Here is a 20,929-nt window from a genome sequence, read left to right as displayed (position 1 = left end):
TTCACCTTCGACAATACCTGGATCAATACCTGGCAAATGGGTTTATTCGTCCTTCCAAGTCCCCTGCTTCTTCAGCTTTGTTCTTCGTTCCAAAAAAGGAAGGAGACCTTAGAACTTGTATAGATTATCGCTCCCTGAACCAGATCACCGGTAAGAATAGATATCCGTTACCTTTGATCCCTGAACTCCTGGACCAAGTCAGAAAAGCATGCATATATACAAAGCTGGATCTTAGAGGAGCTTACCACTTGGTACGAGTAAAAGAGGGCGATGAATGGATGACGGCCTTCCGCACCAAGTATGGGCTATTTGAATATCAGGTCATGCCCTTCGGACTTTGTAATGCCCCGGCCGCCTTTCAATATTTTATGAACGATGTCCTCAGAGAGCTCATAGATGTGTGTGTTGTTGTTTACATTGACGACATCCTCGTTTATTCTTCATCAGAATCTGAACATCGGAAACACGTGAAAATGGTCCTCGAAAGATTGCGTCAACACAAACTTTTCGCTAAGTTGGAAAAATGTGTTTTCAACGTGACTGAAGTTGAATTCTTGGGATTCATATTATCACCTGGCGGAGTGCGTATGGATTCAAAGAAGGTTGATGCAGTTCTCAAATGGCCATCACCATCCTCCGTAAAAGGTGTGCAAAGCATGTTAGGCTTCGCTAACTTTTAACGCAGGTTTATCCCCGAATTCTCTCGAATAGTCCAGCCCATCACTGCCTTGTTAAAGAAAAACAAACGTTTTGAATGGTCTACCGAGGCGGAACAAGCTTTCCAGGACTTGAAGACTAAATTTATCTCTGCACCAATCTTAAAACACCCTCGCCCCGAACTCCCCTACATCGTGGAAACTGATGCTTCAAGCCTTGCCATGGGGGCAGTTCTATCACAAAAGGACCCGGTAACCAATCAGTTGCATCCCGTGGCATTTTGGTCCCGCAAATTCTCGCCTCCTGAAATCAATTACACGATTACTGACAAGGAACTTCTGGCTATCAAGTCTGCCTTTAAGGCTTGGCGGCATTATCTGCTGGGGGCCCGGCACACCGTTACTGTGATTACGGATCACCGAAACCTGCAATATTTGAAAACCGCAAAAGCCCAATCCTCTAGACAACTCCGTTGGGCATTATTCTTTGCCGAGTTTGACTTCATAATTACCTATTGACCTGGTACAAAAAACGGTAAAGCTGATGCCCTTTCTCGGATGGGAGTGGAAGAACACTTGATCAACCCTAAACCTGTACCAATCATTCCCGAACAAAGAATTCTGGGTGTAATCGCCACAGAATCCATAGAGGAAGTTAAGGATAAAGCCAGGCAACTTGTAACTCCAGCAGACATACAGAATTGGCATCTGCAGGGAAAGGACTTTGCAGTAAAGGACAACTTATTGTATTTCCAAGAACGATTATACCTACCCAGCACAGATTTACAGAAAAAAGTAATCTCTTGTTATCACGATTCTTTAATGGAAGGACATCCCGGTATGGCCAAGACCTCAGAAAAGATCAAGCGCTACTTCTGGTGGCCGTCTTGGAAAAAAGATATCAGAGACTTTATAATGTCCTGTGGAGTATGCGCCCAAAACAAGAGTCAAAAGGAAAGACCAGCAGGCCTCTTACGCCCTATTGACATCCCACCTCGCCCTTGGCATACGCTTTCTATGGACTTCATCACCGATCTACCTCCATGCTCCGGATACAATATGATTCTAGTAATCGTGGACTTATTCTCCAAGATGGCGCATTTCATTCCGCTCAAAGGCTTGCCAACAGCAGCAACTCTGGCCCGAGAATTTCTCGAAAACATCGTCCGACTGCACGGTTTTCCTTCGGTTCTAATTTCGGATCGAGGTAGTCAATTTATGTCTCATTTTTGGCGAAGTTGCTGTCGGTCGGCTCAAATTGATGTGAGACTATCGACCAGTCACCACCCTCAGACCGACGGACAAACCGAGAGGACCAATCAAACTCTGGAACAGTATTTACGCTGCATGCTGCAACAAACTGAAAAAACTTGGAAAGACATCCTTTGGATAGCTGTATATGCCTACAATAACTCTGTCCATTCGGGAACTGGGAAAACCCCGTTTTTTCTTTTGTACGGCAGTCACCCTCGAACCTCGGAATTGGATCCCCTCCAAGATCTTGAAACACCAGCAGTAGACTACCTGCATTCTACAATCACCCCAGCCTTTAAGGAAGCTGTTTCTCACCTTCAAAGGGCTAAAGAACAATACAAGAAAGGAGTAGATCAACATCGGAAGGAAGCCCCTCAATATCAAGTAGGGGATCAAGTCTGGTTATCCACCAAATATCTACCTCTAAAAGGGCCACGCACATTCAACCCAAGATACCTTGGTCCCTATTCCATCACTACCATAGTAAACCCAGAAGCGGTCAAGTTGGACTTGCCCCCGCACATGAATATACATCCGGTCTTCCACGTCTCTCTATTAAAACCCGTGCAACCTCAAACCCGACTAACCAAATCTCCAAAACCTATCCTAGTTGATGGAGAACTCGAGTTTGAAGTCAAAAGCATTCTGGACTCCAAGATCTCCAAATCTAAACTATTCTGCCTAATTGACTGGAAAGGCTACGGCCCCCAAGAGAGATCCTGGGAACCTGCTGAATATGTCCACGCTCCTCGCCTAATCAAAAGATTTCACCGAACATTTCCTGACAAGCCAAAACCCCCGGAGAAGCCCGGTTTGGGAGGGGCCTTGAGGGGGGGTACTGTCATGATCTCTGCTTCCAAAAGGTCAGGGTTTTCCCAACTCCCTTGGAAGCAGATCCATAACCCAGGTTCCGAGTGCCAACCATTCCCAATTGGGACCTTTTGGACCCAGTCCTGGCGCCAGTGGCACCAGGCTCATAAATATGCCCAGTCCCAGCGCTGGAAGCGCCGGGCTCATAATGCTTGGGTGGACTTACCTGCAGCAGACCATGCTGCTTACTTGCCTGCCAGTTGAGTCTCTGATCCTCTTCTGTTTGGAACTACTTTTCCTGTTGGGTGGGGCAGGAGCCACTCCCTAGATTCAGAACACTGGAACTCTTCTGGAAAGCAGGAACTCTTTTCTTACCTAGGCGTGGCTGTGGAAGGAGACACCTAAGCACTACAGGAGGCTATTTAAACCACACTCGATGGATGAATCTTGCTTTGCGTTATTCTGCATCCTCAGCAGCAGAACGCTCATCGTGTCTTCTGCATCTGATCCTGGGCCTAAGGAAAAAGGCTTACCATTCTGAATCCAGTCTTCAGCAACACCTATAAAGACAAGAAAGAACAGGTTAGCTTACAGTCTTCAGTGACAGCTCTTCACTTACCTGGTCCATCGGCTGTCACCAACGCCTCGCGCTGCATTCCGGCATCTGAAAGACAAAGGCTTACCTACTCTTCGTGCGCTCCGGAGGTCTTCACACTGCATTCCGGCATCTGAAAGACAAAAGCTTACCAACTCTTTGCACGCTCCGGAGGCCTTCGGCGCTGCATCCCGCATCTGAGAGACAAAACAAGGTGCGTTTAAAGACATTGGGGAACTTTAATACTCACGTGCCATTACCCCTTTCCACATCTAACCCAGTGAGTATTCCGGCACCCTGCAGCCGCCCCGAACTTGTACCTGCAAAATAAAAAGACAGTTAGAGCGCATCGTGAAGCAGGCAACAAGCGCTTACTTACGTGCTTCCAGGCGCTTCTATTCATCACACGGGCTCCATCTTCAACTCACTTCAGCCCACCATCCGCCATCGCCGGAACCCTGCAAAGCAAGAGACATCATTACTAAAGACTTTAAAGACATTAGAATTACTCGAAACTTACCGTTCGTGCAGTAAACGACAGACAGCAGTCCTCTGAAGTCAAGAGGCCTGCTCCCCTTATCCAGTGAAGAAACTGGTTACACAACCCTGCCTCGAGGCAGATGGAGAGCACGGCGTTCACTTACCTAAGGTGAGAGCGTTAACCTTTGGGGTTCTACAGGAGAAGAGAAAGGGAAGAAGAGAGAGACATTCAATAACCCAGTTCATTAATCCCACATTTTCTATCTGCAGACATCTTACCCTTCGAGCCAGACATACAGTGCACAGAGGTCCAGCCCAAATAGCCAGCCGTGTGTTACACATCACCTTTGAAGATATGGTATACCACCAGTCAAGACCGGCGCCTCTATGGGAATCAGGTGAGCGTTACAGCGAACCTCACATAGGAACACCAATTCACACTATTTTAGTCGGTCCGAATGGGAACTCACAAATGAAGAAAATGAAGGGGCGTAGATAGGAGAAGTCTGTATGTTTTGCTCTCCCAGACGCAGGAAGTAGTGGGTGGCGGAGGGGGTGCATCTTCACTAGGGAGAGCAATCTAAAAGTGAGCAGCGATTTCCTGAGGAGATTATATTGGGCAGATATGGACAAAAAAAGAAATGCTGTTGGTAGAATAGACGCACTGAATGGTCAGTTCGGTAACTAATGCCTTCTCTAATGTGGAGCCAAGTGGGGGAAGAGAGATGGACGAGCTGAAATCAAGAAGGAATGTGCTAGGAGCAGGGAAGGCCTCATACAGAGTTTTGAGAGATGCACGAAGCTCAGATGATAATAGACAGGGGGCAAATAAACACAACAATAGGGCATCCATGATGTGCTCTGGAATCCTCGGTGATCATTCGCAGTCTTCGCAATCAAACAATAAAGTGCGGGTGGTTAGTATGTTTAATGAACACATTCCAATCTGTTTAAATAGAGTTCGAATGCTGGTCATCTTTTCAGAAATACCTAACCTTAGAGCATTGTCCACGTATGATATTGACCCTGTTCAATTTAGTCACCAAGTCAAAATTGACAGGTGTGTGCTTCATTTCTGCTCGCGAATTGTTAGGGACCTGATAGCAAAAGAACAAGCCACCTTTAAACCCTTAGATTTTGGCAAAATTACAGAAGGGGAATTCTGAGCATTATGTCCACAACTTTGCAAACGGAGATTGTGCCTTAATTGTATCGATATGCGCTGCAGAATGGTCAAACCGAGAAGTAGTGCTTGCTAACAGCAGAACCATACACAGTACTGAGAAAGTGGTCTTGGGTTGCATCTACATTAATGAGTACGGAAGTAAGGGATGAAAGACAGCTCCATACCTCTCTTTAGCGCAGAGGCGGGACTGAAAATAGCCTCTTGCAATTCATGGGGGAGTAACCATTTTTTAATAATGAAAACAATGATTTTGTTGAAAGTTTGGTTGCATACTTCACCAGGTCCTCTCACAAGAAGCCAAACCTAGTGTAAGGCTCCCCCTTGGGGAGGTGTAATATCGGCCATTAAATCCTGCCAGGGAGTAGTAGCAACTAAAGTCTCAGATCTCTCTTATGGCTTATTATTGGTGGAATTAGTGTTAAGGAGACCATGTGAATTTAAAGCGCTGCTATTGCTAAATTTATATTGGCCTTGAGAAGTGAGTGAACACGATACATTCTTAAGTACCATCATAGATTTAATCCTGCACTGGAAGTGTAAAAATGCAGAGGGACGAGTAATTTCGGCAGGAGACCTTAATTCCTCTTGCTCTGAAATAGGCATGGATGAGAAAGTATGGAATCTGATAATAGATAATAGTGGACATAAGGACAAGGTGAAGTTGGTTATGAAATGGATGACCGGTTAGCATCAGCAGGTCCACATATGCATAATGGGAAAGTGCGGACTGTCCTAGATATCCCACATGGCATCAGGGGCTAAGTAAATCTGCATTGGGCTACATTATCGCAGACTTCACTTTATTCCGGAATGTTCCGATTTAAGAATCATTATGAACACGTGGAGCGATCACAGTATACGTAGCATGGAATTTGCATCTGGTCTGGGCAGGGAGACTCACGGGGGAGTAAAGGGCTTAAAGTTGAATGATGGGAATAATAGGGTCTCCTGGATGTCGATAGACATGAAGCGGTTCGACGAGAGATGGAAGAAACATTACATGCAACCGCTTATGGGTGGAAATTAAATACTTTTTGCATGAAATATTATGATTAGGAAGGTACTTCCAAATGAAGGTAACACTGCCATAGGGACCAAACGATGCACCTGCTTAAGTATGGCAGTATTATTGCAAAAGAAAAAAGTGCATTACGGTCCATGATCAAGAAGGTTAAGGCTTCTTGTATTCTCCTTGAAGAGAATTTTGAAAAAAAATAGAAAAGCAAAAGCACAGAGCTAGGCTGCTGTAGAATGATGCAGAGTGAAAGATAGGGATACTGAGAAAAAGGGATTTAGGTGCTTTTTAGGAAGTGATCATGTGCAGGAGGGGGGCTCAGTCCATTAATCAAGTAAATGCTGTTTCCGAAGAAGAATGGGTGTCCCACTTTGAACAACTGTATTCCAACATGAGCCAACTCTACCCTGTGGAGGTATGTCAAAGAAGGGGTGAGAGTGAAAAATTGATTTCTTTTATTGACCCTGGGATTTTCTATCTCTAATTAAAAAGTTCAGGGACACCTGTGCATCGGGACCTAATAAGGTAACAAATAAAATATTTAAGGCTGGACCATTAACCTAGGCCTGTTTGCTGACTATAGTATTTAACAGTATAGTGGATACAGAGCACTACCCGGCATCCTGGGGAACATCGTTAGTCATGTCCATTTTTAAAAGGGGTGAAAAGACAGATCCTAAAAACTAACGCCATATAGCACTCATGGATGCAGATAGTAAAGTATTTGCATCCCTTTTATTCGCCGATTTGGAAGAATGGGTTGATAGTACGGGACAGCTGAACATATTTCAAACAGGCTTCCAAAAAGGCCATAGCTCGAACTTGAATGGTTTTATGGTCAGACATATTCATGAACAGGGTTGGGCAGGTAAGCATTCTTCATCATATAGAGCCTCGATCGATCTATCAGCAGAATTCAATAGAGTTGAACGCAAACGTTTATATGCGAAGTTGGCCAATAGACGGATAACCGAGGCTCTAAATGGAATCACCACCACAGAGAATTGATTTTATGTTTCAGATGCAATTTGCTATACACTAAATAGGTGCTTATGAGACGTAAAACAATTGGGGTTTAAGGACCGTTTGTGTGGTGATGTGAATTGTATCTTACACTAAGACATTGATTGATTAAGTGCACAGCACTTTTACAGTTGAGAATGATTTATTATTTATTAAAAGCAACATTAAGACAATACTTCCCAAGTAGGACTCTGCGCTCAAGCAGCACAAACCTTCTGGTTATTCCACATGCAAAAACAGCTGGAGGAAATGGCAAATCCTTTCCTACTAAAGCAGCAACAAGTTGGAATAAACTTCCTATATCCCTGCGATTAGAGGAAACTTTCATAAAAAAACTGAAAACTTCGAGTAAAATAGTCCTCTCAGCCACCTAGTTCTCCCCAGTCTTTTTATGTTGTCTGTTTTGCGCCCTGATGTCCGTGGGCTATGGCGTGGTGGGAATAAATAAACAAATACAATTTCATAAAAATGTATTTAAAGAAATGAGGGATTGATTTAAATTGTGTTGATGATGATTTCATATGGTTTGGGGGCGTCGGTCTTGCTGTATCAGAGTACGTAAAACTGGGACGCTTGGAATATGCATTAACACGACTGAGGTGATATTTGGAATATACGAGAAGGATCCCACAGGTGGTAGAATTAATAGAAATAAAGGAGTGTGTTTTAGGAAGAGGTTTAATAATTTTTCCATGAAATATTTTCTTTTTAAGGTATTTAAGAAAAATTGTCGTCAAATGGATTTTAGCCTGCATATGGTAAAATCATAATTATTTATGTAGTGATGAAATAATGTGTGTTTTAATGTTGTTTTTTTTTCTTTCTACTTTTATTGCCTGTACTATAATGTACAAGTTTGAAATAAACCAACTATTTTTAATAACAAACAAAAATACCTTTTTATTTTAGCTCTCGACCTTTGTTCACTCTGCACCCTGGTGTAAGGTTTGTGGTGTGTATTCTTTTAGGTTGTTCGAATTGTTATATTACTAAACAGTATGCTGTTGTACCCATTATTTTTCTACTGTTTGCATTTAAATTTCATAATTTTAACTATATTTTTTTTTAAACAAGCATTGGCAAAGCCAACAGGTTTGGCTTTTATTTAGGCATTGGATAGGAATATTTCAGTCACTGCTATAATGGTGCTGCTTCACCATCAAATGCTTCACCATAAAATGTCCAGAATAGACTACCCCAACAATAGACTACCCCAACAGTCTATATATGGGCATGCCAACGCAATGCAGCGGCCAGACTTCTCCTCAAGCTGCCACAAAGAGAACACATCAAACCATCTCTAACAATAAAATAGCAAATAAAGTTCAAATCAATGTGAATAATGCACACAGCAATCCACAGCAAAGGTGCAGAGTTCCTAAGAGAGAAAATAAACGTCTACCACCCAACAAGACCACTCAGATCTTGCATTGACATCCGTTTGGAACCAAAACCATACAGAAAAAGAAAATTCGGAGGATCCTCTTTATCTCACTTTGCCCCAAAAAACTGGAACAAGCTACCAAAGAACATACATAACACAAGAGATCACCTTCCATTCAGAAAACTACTCAAATCTTGGCTCTTCACCCCATAACTAGAAGGAATTGTAATTGATATTGTGATTGTAATTGGTTGTTTTTGGTGCGCTTGGTGCCCAGAGGTTTCTGGGCACGGATCCGGGATCAAGCCTGTGTAGCTCTGCACCATCATGCTTCCAGGGCGAGCGCCTTGCCCCTAAGCTATCCTCCCGGAATACCTTTGGGGGCACATATGCAGCTGAAACAATACTCAGAGAGGCAACTGATCATCCCTATCCACTTAAGCTAGCTTCCATAAACTGAGGGATGTGAAGAACAATCTACGGCATATCACTTTACCAATTGAAAGACAGATAAGATAGATTTATATTAAAGAACAATCATAGAGAGATCAGGAGGGAAGGTTAGGGATGACATGTCAACAACACCTTAGCCGAGAAAGCAAATACAGGCAGCAACTCCTAACAATTAGAAGGCCAGACAAAAATGCCAACTCCATAGGACAATCAGATATGTAGAACAGGACATGCAAAGACTAAGAGACATTAAACCCACCAACCCAAAAGCTCAAATTTCTGCATACATATCTCACACAAAAATCCATGCAACCACCTCTTTGCACATCAAACCGCATGCACTTCACCACACTGCAACAACATACAGACAACACATAACTCGCACCAGCACATGAGGACTCGCATCGATCCGATATTCACACCCAAGCTCAGCGCACAGTGAAAACCGAACTGAAGCTGCCAACAGATCACCACCCCTCTCACTTTCCTACTCCCTCTTCACCCTACTAACCCCCATCCCTCCTTCTTGTTTGCAGATCCGCCAGAGCATCTGGGGACAAATTCCGTTGGTGATGGTGTGCGGTACAAATACCTTTAACCTTAACATAACATAAAATGATAACAGCTGGGAATGGTGTGATTGCCTGGGAATATGATAGCAGCTCCTGGAAATGTCCTGTATAATACCCATAGACGGTGTCGGCCCCTTGTGGGACCAGGGACTGCTGCACTTGATGCCGCCCGACTTAAACTTTCTGACATGCACAACCCGCAGCCGTGCACTCCCTGGATGGCATTGCAGCAGGATCGGGGCTACTGAGATGAAGGTGGTCCCCACCTGCCACTACAACCAGGCTGGTAGTTTTTCTCTCCCGCTTGCTGCCTGAGCATGGCACAAGGTTCTGGAGAGTGAAGTCCGAAGAAGGTCTTCACATGGCTGTCGAAGGTTCATAGGCTTCTCAGCTCTTAGGTGCTTTGAGCGCCGGTTTCACGGCAGTATCTACTCCAACGGGATGTCCGGGCAGATGTGCTCCCCACCCTATAATCGCCTTGGAGCCTGAATCTTTACCATCTCTGCATACACAGGGGTGACTGGGTGGACAAAGCCCAGCCACATTGATGGAAAGATGAGCGGTGGTCTGTGATGTACTGCGCGTGACACCTGAGCCACTGCTGCTGACGGCTAATGGCGGTGCGGTAACAGGGCTGCTGGACTCAGAATCCACAAGTAAGATGGGTGGCTGGTGAAGAGGAGAGCTGTTGGTGGTAGGGCCCCCCAAGGAGGGTGGCTTTTGCCCATGTAACACCAAGGGTGGCTGGCACGCCGCGATGAACAAGGGTGGGGAACGAACTGCTAATCCCCAACATTCTGCTGTGAGTCAGGGATCTCCTTATTCGATGTGGAGTTGGCTGTACACCCTGGCCGCAAGTTGGTTGAAGGAGGCCTTGCTCACTTGGCCTGTGTCATGCCAGACAAACATGTTTGAGTCTGCTGGTACATCTCGAAACTGGATTACGTGCATATTTTGGAGCAAGGCTACTAGAAGGCAACCAAGGCTTCTGAGGACGAGAATGGGAATCTGCATCTCAGCTGCCCATTAGAGGAAAGGCCCTAGACTGCACCATGCCGTGGGTGAGAGGTGAAGCTGAAACAGGGAAGCATCATAGAGCTTCCAATCCCAGACTGTCCCGTGGGGGCCAGAGATGCTAACCAGCACCGCAGTGACACAGCAGTTGAGCGTGGGCTCAGCAGCAGACCCTCAAAGGAGATAATAGTGCTACGAATTGGGGGATTGGTACTATAACGAAATTGCAAGATTGGGCAGTCCTTTCGAGGACCAGTGTTGTGGATGAGCAGCACAAGTAGGTCCGTCAGCACCACAACAAGTCAAGTAGGAGGAGACACCCAGGGCCCACACCAACAAGGTTCCTGTGACCAGAGTGGACACGGGTGGGCCACATTGCTCCCTGGAAGTGACACTGTGAAAGACATTTTTATGGTGACAGCACAACCCATCCACATCTGTTGGTCAGATAGCCTTGGGATGCGCCCTGGTGGAGGAGTCTGGCACATGTTCATGGTGTTTTAGATCCACCTGGGTCCCAGGTGTGGCCAACCTAACTTGCCCGACCGGGATCTCAGATCCCCCAACACAAACTGAGGGGCCAGTGCAGGGTCCCAAGAAAGCACGACTGGAAGAAAATTGGAAGGGCTTGGAGCACTTACTGAGTCGGAGAAACCGAGTGAAGTCCCAGGTGCACTGTGGGCTCTATGAGGTGTGCTGGCAAGTACTTTCAGGTGAATCAAGGGGTGGCAAGTACCGACAGGCAAAGCATCCCAAGCATCTAATAATTGGAGACTCTCCATGCATCAAGCTACCCACCCTATTTTTGGTGACCTGGGACGTCTCATGTATCTGACTTGTCTTCAACTGTCTTGCTACTAGGCTGCCTGGTGAGTGCATCGTGCATTGTGCAGTTTCTCCTTCAATTAGCGTTTCTCGGTCTCTCTCTCTCCCCCCCTTTCCATCTCTCTGTTCTCTGCCTCCATGGTGCTCTCCATCTCTCCTATTTACTCAATTTGCTACTCTATCACCTATCCTAACCCTCTCTCTCGAAGCCTGGAAGAAAAATAGTTAAAAAAAAGATCTCCTTTTCTCCAACCCAGGCCTACCCATCGCTGACACCGTCATCAATGCTTCTTCCAGGCAGACTGTCAGAGACATCCTCTTTGTTCTTTTTTTCTCTGTACCTATGGACTTCCCACATGGTCTCAGTCCACTCCCCTTTCTCTTGTCACCCATTGATGGTGGCATCAGATGGGAAGTACTATTGGCATGCCTCTCATTCTCGAGGGGCATCATTAATGTCTATCAGAATGGCACTGTCATGGCCCATGGCTCTCAGCTGAACCTTCTTCTTCTTGATAGGTGACTCCGTCTCTCATCAACTTCCTCCCCCCTCCTGCCACTCTTGTGTCTTCCACCCATCTTGCCCCTTCTCCACCACCGGTGTACCACAATGATGTACTCCTCCTCGGAACACCTTCAAATTCGGCAACCAGCTTCACCTAGCTACGCCCCAACTCTGGCTCTGCTGTTAAACACTCCTCTGATATCTGTCTCCTTCTTGAAGACTTGGACCTTGATGTTCTCGCTCTCACTGAGACGTGGTTCACTGCCTGCTCTGTCACTCCTTTTGAAACACTCCTCTTTGAGGGCTACAAGATCCTCGCTAAGCCCAGGCCAAACCGGTCTGGAGGTGGAGTGGCCTTGATCTTCTCTGAATGGGTCCCTACTACTTTCATTGCCACTCAGACTTACTCATCATTTGAATGCATCCTCTACAGGTATTGTATCTCTCCAACCTTTTTGTTAAGTCTCACCACCATCTACAGGACCCATGGTCCTGTCTCCCACTTCCTCTCAGAGTGGTCTGACCTCACCTCTTCTCTTCTTGCCTCTTCCACCAAGCTTCTCCTCCTGAAGGACTTTAGTATTCACCTGGACTCTAACACTGATCTCTTCTGCAGCCTCTGTGACTTTCTTTCCCTCACCATTCATCTCTCAGGTCCTACCTTGGATACTCTCATCTCAGCAGACGTCTCCATCTCCAACCTTCTCACTGCAGCTCTCTCCTGGTCTGACTATACTCTCCTGTGGTGTCCAGTCATAATTTCGAAAACATAATTTCGAAAGTAAAAAAAGTCGAATCAAAAATGCCAAAAAAAAAAATGTCGAATTGTTTTTTTTTTCGATATTTTTTTTTTGGCTCTAGTTTCTGTGAAAAAAATAGGTAAAAATAAAAAAAAGGGGGATTGGGGGGGAACCCCCCCATTTCGAAAAAAAAACGTCATTAAAAAAAAATTCGAAATTTTTTTTTTCGACATTTTTTTTTCGACTTTTTGACTTTCGAATATTTTGTATTCGAAATTATGTCTATGAGGCTCTGCCTGCACTGCCAGTCTCCTTCTCTGTTGTTCGACCAATGAAGCGTGTGTCAGATGCTGCTTTTGCTGCCGCATTCATTGCCACTTGAACCCCAGCCATGGACACCCACCCTGACTCTGCTGTTGCTAATCTTCATCTCTCTATCACCAACACCCTGGACATCTTTGCCCTTGTCATGAGGATCCGCATGAAGCCTGCCTCCAAGTGCAACACCTGGTATGACTCTGACCTAGTCTCTCTGAAACACAATTGAAGAGTTGCTGAGCGGAAGAGGCAAGCATCAGGCACATCATCTGACAGACTGGCCTACCGTCTGCTCCAAAGGCAATACAAACACTCCTTCCGCTTGAAGAAGAGGGCCCATATCCAAGCCTGCTTCTCTGGGGCCACTGAAAACACAGGCAAACTATTTAAAATCTGCAAGGAACTTGCCAATCCTACAGCAGTCTCCACTTCTCCCCTGCTATCCCTGAACCTCTGTACTTCACTGGCCTCCGACTTCTTAACCAAAACTCAGGACATCCTGTTTTCATGCTCCTCTGCTTCCCTCCATCCTCCTTCCCCAGCTTTCAGCCCTCCATTGGCCCCCCTTCTCCCTTCCCTCCTTCTCTCCTCTTTCTCGCCCATAACACCAGATGAGGTCTATAGACAAGTCCTCTCTATAAAAGTCTCCTCCAAACAGGTGCTCCCCTGCTCCTCCAGAACTATCAAGGACAACATTAGCTCCCTTGTGCCAGCCTTGGTCAATTTCTGCAAGCACTCCTTTGCCACAGGCTCCTTCTCGCTACCCCTCAAGCACTCCCGTGTGCATCCTCTCCTCAAAAGGCCCTCTGCCGACCACTCCTGTCCAGTTATTACCACCCTATCACCATTATCACTTTCCTGGGCATACTCTTGGAGAAGCTGGTCATCTCCCAACTAATCAAACACACTGAATCGGTTGGTGGTCTCCACAACCACATGGAAAAATGCTCTGTTGAACACACCCATTCTTATCCTTCTGGATCCTTCCTCTACTTTCGACAGGGTCATCAAGCCACCATGACAAATCAGCTCTTTGACACACTTGCCAGCAGGGGCCTGGCACTGGACTGGTTGATATCCTTTCTCTCTGACTGACCTTTCCAGGTTCAACTGGGCCATTTTCTCTCCCCTATCACACTCTCCACCTGCAACTTCCTTCTAGGCTCTATATTCTCACCATGGCTCTTCGGCAGCTACTTTGCCCCACTGGCCCACTTGATCTCCTCCTTCTCTCCTCGCCTCCAGTGTTATGCAGACGACACACAGCTCCACTTCAAGCTTCACTCTACTGCCTCCTCTTCCTCCTCTCTCATCCCTGACTGTCTGACTGCTGTTCAGACATGGTGTGCTGCCAATGATCCCTACCTTAATGCCAGTAAGCCTGAGATCTTTCTCATTCAGGCCACAGCTCCCTCCTTCCCTCCTACCCTCTGGCTGCCCTCTATGGGTCCTCTCCCCTCAACCTCTAGTGAGGCAAAAAACCTTGATGTCATCTTTGATTCCTCTCTCTCCTTCTTGCCTGACATCACAGACCTTGCCAAGAAGACCCACTATCAGCTGTACATCCTCAGAGGCATTCTCCCTTTCCTCACCTTCCCCCAGAAACTCAATGTCTCCAGAGCTCTGGGCCTCTCTAGGCAACAGCTTCTTACCCAATATTCCTTTATCCTCCCTTTGCCCCCTTCAACTAATCCAGAATAGGACTGCAAGACGTATCCTCGGCCTCAAGCCCAGGGACAGCATTTCTCCAGCCCTAAAATATCTCCACTGGCTCCTTGTTGCTGATAGGATCAAGCTCAAGACACTCTGCATCATTAACAAGGTTTTCATGGGTCTGGGACCCGCTACATCCAACTGTCTCTCCCTAAATACCTCCATGCTAGAGCCCTTTGGTCTTCTAGCTCCAACTCTCTGCAGATTAAACACTTCTCTAAACAGAGAGGTGGGGAGGTACATCTATCTCCTCTGCAGGAGCCTCCCTCTGGAATGGTCTCCCTGCCCCTTTCAGGCTTCAGCCGGAGCTCCTCAAGTTTCGGAAGCTCCTAAAGTCCCTCCTTTTATCTTCTTCCTTCCCTCATCCAGTCCCCTGCTAACACCCCTGACTGCCTCAATGATTGGCTGCCTGGTTCCTTCTGAGTTCTGCAGGGCACCAATGCCCCACCCAGTCCACCCCCCTCCTCGCACTTAACATGTGGACCCTCACCCCCAGCAACCCATGCAAACCCTGGCACTTGCCTTACTGACCTCCCCTTAGCACTTGCCTAGCCCCTGTGGCCCTCTTCTCATCCCTCCTCCCTCTTTCACTTGCACTCTCTCCTCTTTACCCTGCACTTCCCTTCCCACCTTAGCACTTCGCATTTCGTGCAGACTGGCACCCCTCTCCCCCATTCTTCCTCACACTTCTTGTTACTGCTCTTACACAATCTCAATGTCACAAGGCCTAGTAGGACCGTTTATATTATCTTTCTCTCTTGTCTTCCCCCCTCCTTTTTTGTCTTGTGACACCATGAAACACCATTTGTTGTATAGCCGCCTTATAAATATCCAATAAATAAAGTAAATAAAATAAAACACTCTTGGTATTGCCAATGCTTGTTTTCAACGGGAATACAGTGCAAGGAACAGATGCAAGAAAACACATTTATTTACAAATCAAGACGCTGAAGGCACACTTTGACGAGTCATTTGTGTTACACCAGGAGTTACTTTACAGATGCAATAAAGTCGTTGGGGGTCATTACGAGGTTGGAGGTAATGGAAAAACGATGCCAGTAAAGGATTACCGGCATCGCATTCCACTCTGTCCTATTCTGACCTAAGAACCCGGTATTAGCAGCACCGTTAATAACGGTGCCACTAATAGCGGCAAGTGAACGAGCATGCGGCCCATCATACCGTCAACACCGGCATGCCGCAAATCGGTGGACATCACAAGTCAGGCGGACATGCAGATACCGGCATCATGAAGGCGCTAATTGGGGATACCGTCATGCCGGTAATACCGGCATCTAAATCCAACCGTTAAATGCTATGTGCAGTGTTCCCAACTGCCACAGGTGCACACAATCAGCACAGGTGGAGGCAATGGAGTCTGAGCCAGCATAAAAGGAGCACACCCAAACACCACACCCCTTCCCACACCAAAATGATTCCACTAGTAGTAGCAATACTGGGACTGGAGGACATGCTTGCATTGGAACACCGCTACAACAACAACAACAACAACAGCAGGCACCACAGAGGAGACACAGGAGGATAAGGAGGGTGAGACAGGGCCAGCATGCCCCACCAGTGCAGCCAGTGGTATGATGCAGGCAGCCCCCTGATCCCTCGCATCAGAGCCAGTCCATTCAACCTAACCCCTGAGCTGATCCACACCCTGTACCGTCTGGACCGGGACACCATCACCACCATCGTGGACATGATACACAATGACATTGTCAGCCTCATCGAAATACACACCGCCATCCCCCCTCTACTCAAGGTAGTGTCAGTGTTCCACTTCCTTGCCACAGGCACATACCAGCACACAGTGGGGCACATGCAAGGCATATCACAACCCTTATTTTCTCTCATCCTTAACCAAGTGCTGGATGCCCTCCTCAAACACGCAAGGGACTACATACCCCTACCACGGACTCCCCAGGAAATTCCTGATACAAAAGTTGGCTTCCATGCACTGGCAGGCATGCCAAATTGTATAGGTGCCCTCGACTGCACCCACGTGGGGTTGGTGGACCCGCGTGCCATGGAGGTGGTGTACCGCAACCGCAAGCAATGACACTCCATCAATGTGCAGATAGTATGTGACACCAGCAAGATCATCACTCATTGTTGTGCCCGATATCCCGGATCAACTCATGACTCTCTGGTCCTGTGGAACTCCATACTACCACGCTACATGTAGTGACATGCTGGACGACGTGCCGGGCTGCTTGGTAAGTTGCATGACAGGCATATTGCACTGAATTGGGGGGAGAAATGCACACACCACCATGGTGTCAATGTTGATGTGACAGCATGATGTGCACATCACAAAACACTGGTCCCCAAATCATCCCAAACAGAACATGACATCCAAATCCCATAGGAATGAAGTAAGGTCGACACCTATCACACCATGACAAACAGTAAAACCCCCACATCCCACTACACATGCACCACTCATCAGCGGACCTCACCCTCTGTAACACCATCCAGCAACATGTAGTGAATATGCACTATGTTGCTGTCTCCAGCAAATCACCACACAGGACAAGCATCCATGGGAGTGCATTGAACAAAACCACCAAGGGAATACACTGTCTGTCAGAGGGCGCCTCACCCACAGGAATACAGCATGTCACCATGGGAAAAATCAGCACTGAATGCCTAACATTGCAGAGCCTACTGCCAACACTCCCAGTCTCGCAATTCCTACAGAACACAACACATCACAAATTAGACACGAACATCACAAAGCTGTATGCGTACACGATGCATGTGCAACAAGACGGCAGTGCACACCGTGTATCATCTTGAAGATGCAACCCACACCATTAGTCCATGGCACAGGGCACATTGAGGGCCTGAAAATGGCGTGCATACAACCAGGGACATGTGCATGTGACCAACGATAATCTGCAGGCATGTGTGACTAGTACAGCTGTCCATCATGATTCGACTGACATATACCTTTTTTTGCCTCCCATGCAGGTGACAGTGGCTATCCCTTGAAGCCATGGCTCCTCACCCCTGTATGAACCCACAGAACAGGCACGAGGAGGACTACAATCGTTCCAACACCCGTACCCGTGTGGTCATTGAGCAGACCTTTGGCCTGTTGAAGGCACGGTTTTGCTGCCTTAGCGGTGCCGATGCACAGGAGTGACGTGATGGTCGTCAGTCAGTGATAGCACAATATTTCTGACACACATGGCTGCAGAGGGTGACATGATAGTTTGACAGAGGGCACTGGGTGTGGGAGTTCACAATGGGTGTATTGAAATTTACAATGAAGATGAAAGTGCACTAACCCCCCGCCACCCTCTCCCCTCCTCCTCCCCCCACAACTCACCAACACACCCTCAACCCCTCCCTCTCCCCCCACAACTCCCCAACACACACTCACCCCCTTCCCACCACAACTCCCCCACACATGTCCAAACAAGTATCTATTGCCTTCATCAGGCTGGTCAGTCTACTTCCTGCCACTCCCTGCACCTGGTGGCTGCATTTCCGGGTGGCGCAGGGTGCGCGCCGACCTGCGCAGTGGACTAGTCTGTGTTGAGCTCGAGGACGATGGTGTGGCCGCCTGCTCCATTTCGGTTGCTGGACGCTCAGCCTCCATAGCATCAACGATGCGGCTGAGGACCTGCTGCAGGGCTGATACCTCCTCGCACAGTCTAGTTGTACTCTCGGCAATGATCTTGCCTAGAGAGGCGGTGTTTTCGCGCCACTCCTGCCTTGCTTGGGCATTGTCATTTACAAATTGTCGCACCAGGGCAGTCAGCTCCTCTTGCTGCTCTACCTCCGCTGGTATACCTGTGGAGGTGGAGGGTGCTTGGGTGTCATGCACATCAACTATTGGCTCCCCTATGGGACTCATGGCCCCTTGGTTGTACTCCCCCCCAGACTGCTCTGGGGGTGGCGTGGTCGGAGTCTAGCAATGTCAGCTGGGGGGTATGGTGCCGGATTTGGTGTGCGAGGAAGGTCGGAGGGGTCGTCCTGCATGGGCACCCACACCTCTTCCTGTGCCTCGCCCTCAGCCAGGGGTACTGTGGCTGCCGCCTCCCCGACTGAACTGGACACCGCAGAGGGTGGAGCTTCAGCTGTGTCCTCTGCCTGTGTGACTGCTGGAGTAGTGGGTTCTGTGTCGACAGCCCTTGGTGGCACCAGTGCCGTGGCATCCGCAGGTGGTTTCCTCTGCGGTGCATGGTGAGGCTTGTGTTGGGCTTTTGAGGTTGAAGGCCTGTTGCCTTCATCCCGGGCCCTCTTCTGGAGTGTGGTTGGCAGTGGGGGTGAGTGCCAGGCCTCGCTGTCATGGTCTGAGCCTTTGGGGGTCGAAGAGAGGGACGGCATGAGTGATGCTTTGAGAAGCATCATGCTTACATTTGTATCATTGCTCATCTACACAATAGAGGGTAATAGGCAGTTGAGTTTGTATGATCACGTTGCTTGGTAGATGGGTGGGTAATGCAGGGATCCGTCAGGGTCACTCATGTTGGGGCAGACGTATGCTATGTGACATGCATATTTGTTGTGGCCCGCCTGCAGTGTGACTTATGCAATTAACATCTTAGTGTGGTTTGTGTAAGGTATGGCATTGCCTTGCTGCAGGCATTTGCATGTGTCTGTGCTGTGTATGACAACTATGCTGGGAATGTGTGTGTATTGGGCCATGGCTTGCCTCTTTGGACATACATATTGGTGGACTATCATCAGACTCTGCATTACAGTGTTTTCTTAGAACACTCACCTCCTTCCGCCGATGAGGTGGCCCCACACTCCATGTCTCCCACGCCTTCAATGGCCTCCATGCCGATCAGGCTTGAACATATGTCCTCCCACCGGGACACCTTTATGGGAGAGCACGCACCTCCGCCAGTTGCAATGGCCTGGCTCCTGTTTGCTGAGAGGATGTTGCGGACTTGCAGGCGCAAGTCATCCCACCTCTTCCTGCAGTCCTTGGTTGTGCGGGGGGTATTGCCAACCGCATTTGCTTTCTCCGCCACTAGTGCCCAGATCTCCTTTTTTCTGATGAAAGCCTCCCTCTTGAGGCTCTGGGCAAACACGACATCGGCATTCTCTGCCAGGGTCTCCGTGAGCATGGTGAGCTCATCTTTGTTGAAGCGATCCTTATGCTGGCGTGAGGCGCCCTTTTTCATAGCCTTGGGCATTGTAGTATTGTAGTGGATGGAATTTGGCACACACCAATGTACTACAGGTCCTGGCTGCTGAGGATCGCAATGGATTGTGTTTTTCAAGATGGCCACCATGCTCTTTTCCCATTCCTGTGCGATGACGCTACTTCCGGTTCCGCTTATTTACAGTGACCGTTATTAGCGGTGACCGCTAACAGCTAATGCCGCCTTGAATCATGCCGGTAGTGCAATCTGTGCTTTACATGGTGCCGCTAAGGGCCTTTTTTTTCGGGACTTTTACAGCATGCTGGTAATGTCGTTACTGGCATGGCGCAAAGCTTGTGCCCGTGAAGTCGTAATAGCCCTCTATTAGCGGGTTCTTACCTACACGGCCACAGTATTTGCACCATGCCGGTAACGACAGTTACTTACCTCCAACGTCCTAATGACCCTCGTTGTCTTTCATTAGACCGCTTGGAAATAACATTAGAGTTCCCTTATAGCGCAATACTCGATCAGAAATCTCAGAGATCTATGTTTTCAGGCAGGGAGGGGCAGAAAGTGAAGGGGGGGTGTCCTAGCATGAGTTGTCAAGGGGGGTGTTGAAATTAAAACGCTCAGCAGGCCCTGTGTCCCTACTCACATACCATCTCCCTTCTATTCTCACTGCCTATGCCAACACTTTTGACTTAAAGGAAGTTCTCACAACGCCACCTAACAGACAAAAAAAGCTGACCACACTTCTCACAGGTCATTCATCTAATGATGTGTTTTCTCAAGATGGGTCAGAACATCAGAGTTTCACATGTCATGTTTTGTTATTTCCCGAGATGTCATCATTATGCACATTTCTATGCATGAAACCTGAAAAATCCTACCTCTTTTTGGTCACAGAATGTTGGCAAGCATGGCGCTTAGAATGGCATGAACTGTACAACACGTTTGCACAATGCATTATGAGCACATAAATCATTTTAGCAGAGGCAAAATGATTTGAAAGCATACATGTATACAATATTGTGGTTGCATTTCAGCACGGCACGTCCAAAAGTAATGTAAACAGTGCAGAGATAAGCAAAAGCAAAATTCCAGCCAAAGGAAAGTAGGGATCAGTCTGCCAATGAGCAAAATAATATGATTGTCACAAGTATAGAAAACGTAAACACGCACACTAATCTTGCAAATTACATAAGTAGACTGAAGTCATTGCAATGATTACAGTAATGGCGAGACTGTCTGCTACCCAAAGAAAGTGGA

The 20,929-nt window shown here is 47.4% G+C and overlaps 1 protein-coding gene across 1 annotated transcript in view; it reads right to left on the bottom strand.

Annotated features, from left to right (window-relative positions):
• Positions 1-19,708, bottom strand: part of LOC138515341 (myb-related transcription factor, partner of profilin-like) — a 62,963-nt gene extending 43,255 nt beyond the window's left edge. Inside the window, exons 1-2 of the mRNA XM_069630225.1 lie at positions 19,408-19,708; positions 18,033-18,353 (exon numbers count right to left, since the gene is read on the bottom strand). Of these exons, the coding sequence (XP_069486326.1) occupies positions 18,033-18,353; positions 19,408-19,708 (622 nt within the window). The remainder of the gene's footprint in view (positions 1-18,032; positions 18,354-19,407) is intronic.
• Between the last annotated feature and the right edge of the window lie 1,221 nt (positions 19,709-20,929).

Source organism: Ambystoma mexicanum, chromosome 6q, assembly GCF_040938575.1.
Source record: "Ambystoma mexicanum isolate Mex_15411 chromosome 6q, UKY_AmexF1_1, whole genome shotgun sequence".
Lineage (NCBI taxonomy): Eukaryota > Metazoa > Chordata > Amphibia > Caudata > Ambystomatidae > Ambystoma > Ambystoma mexicanum.
The sequence above is the reverse complement of the archived record's forward strand: the minus strand, read 5'-3'. Positions and strand labels throughout refer to the sequence as shown.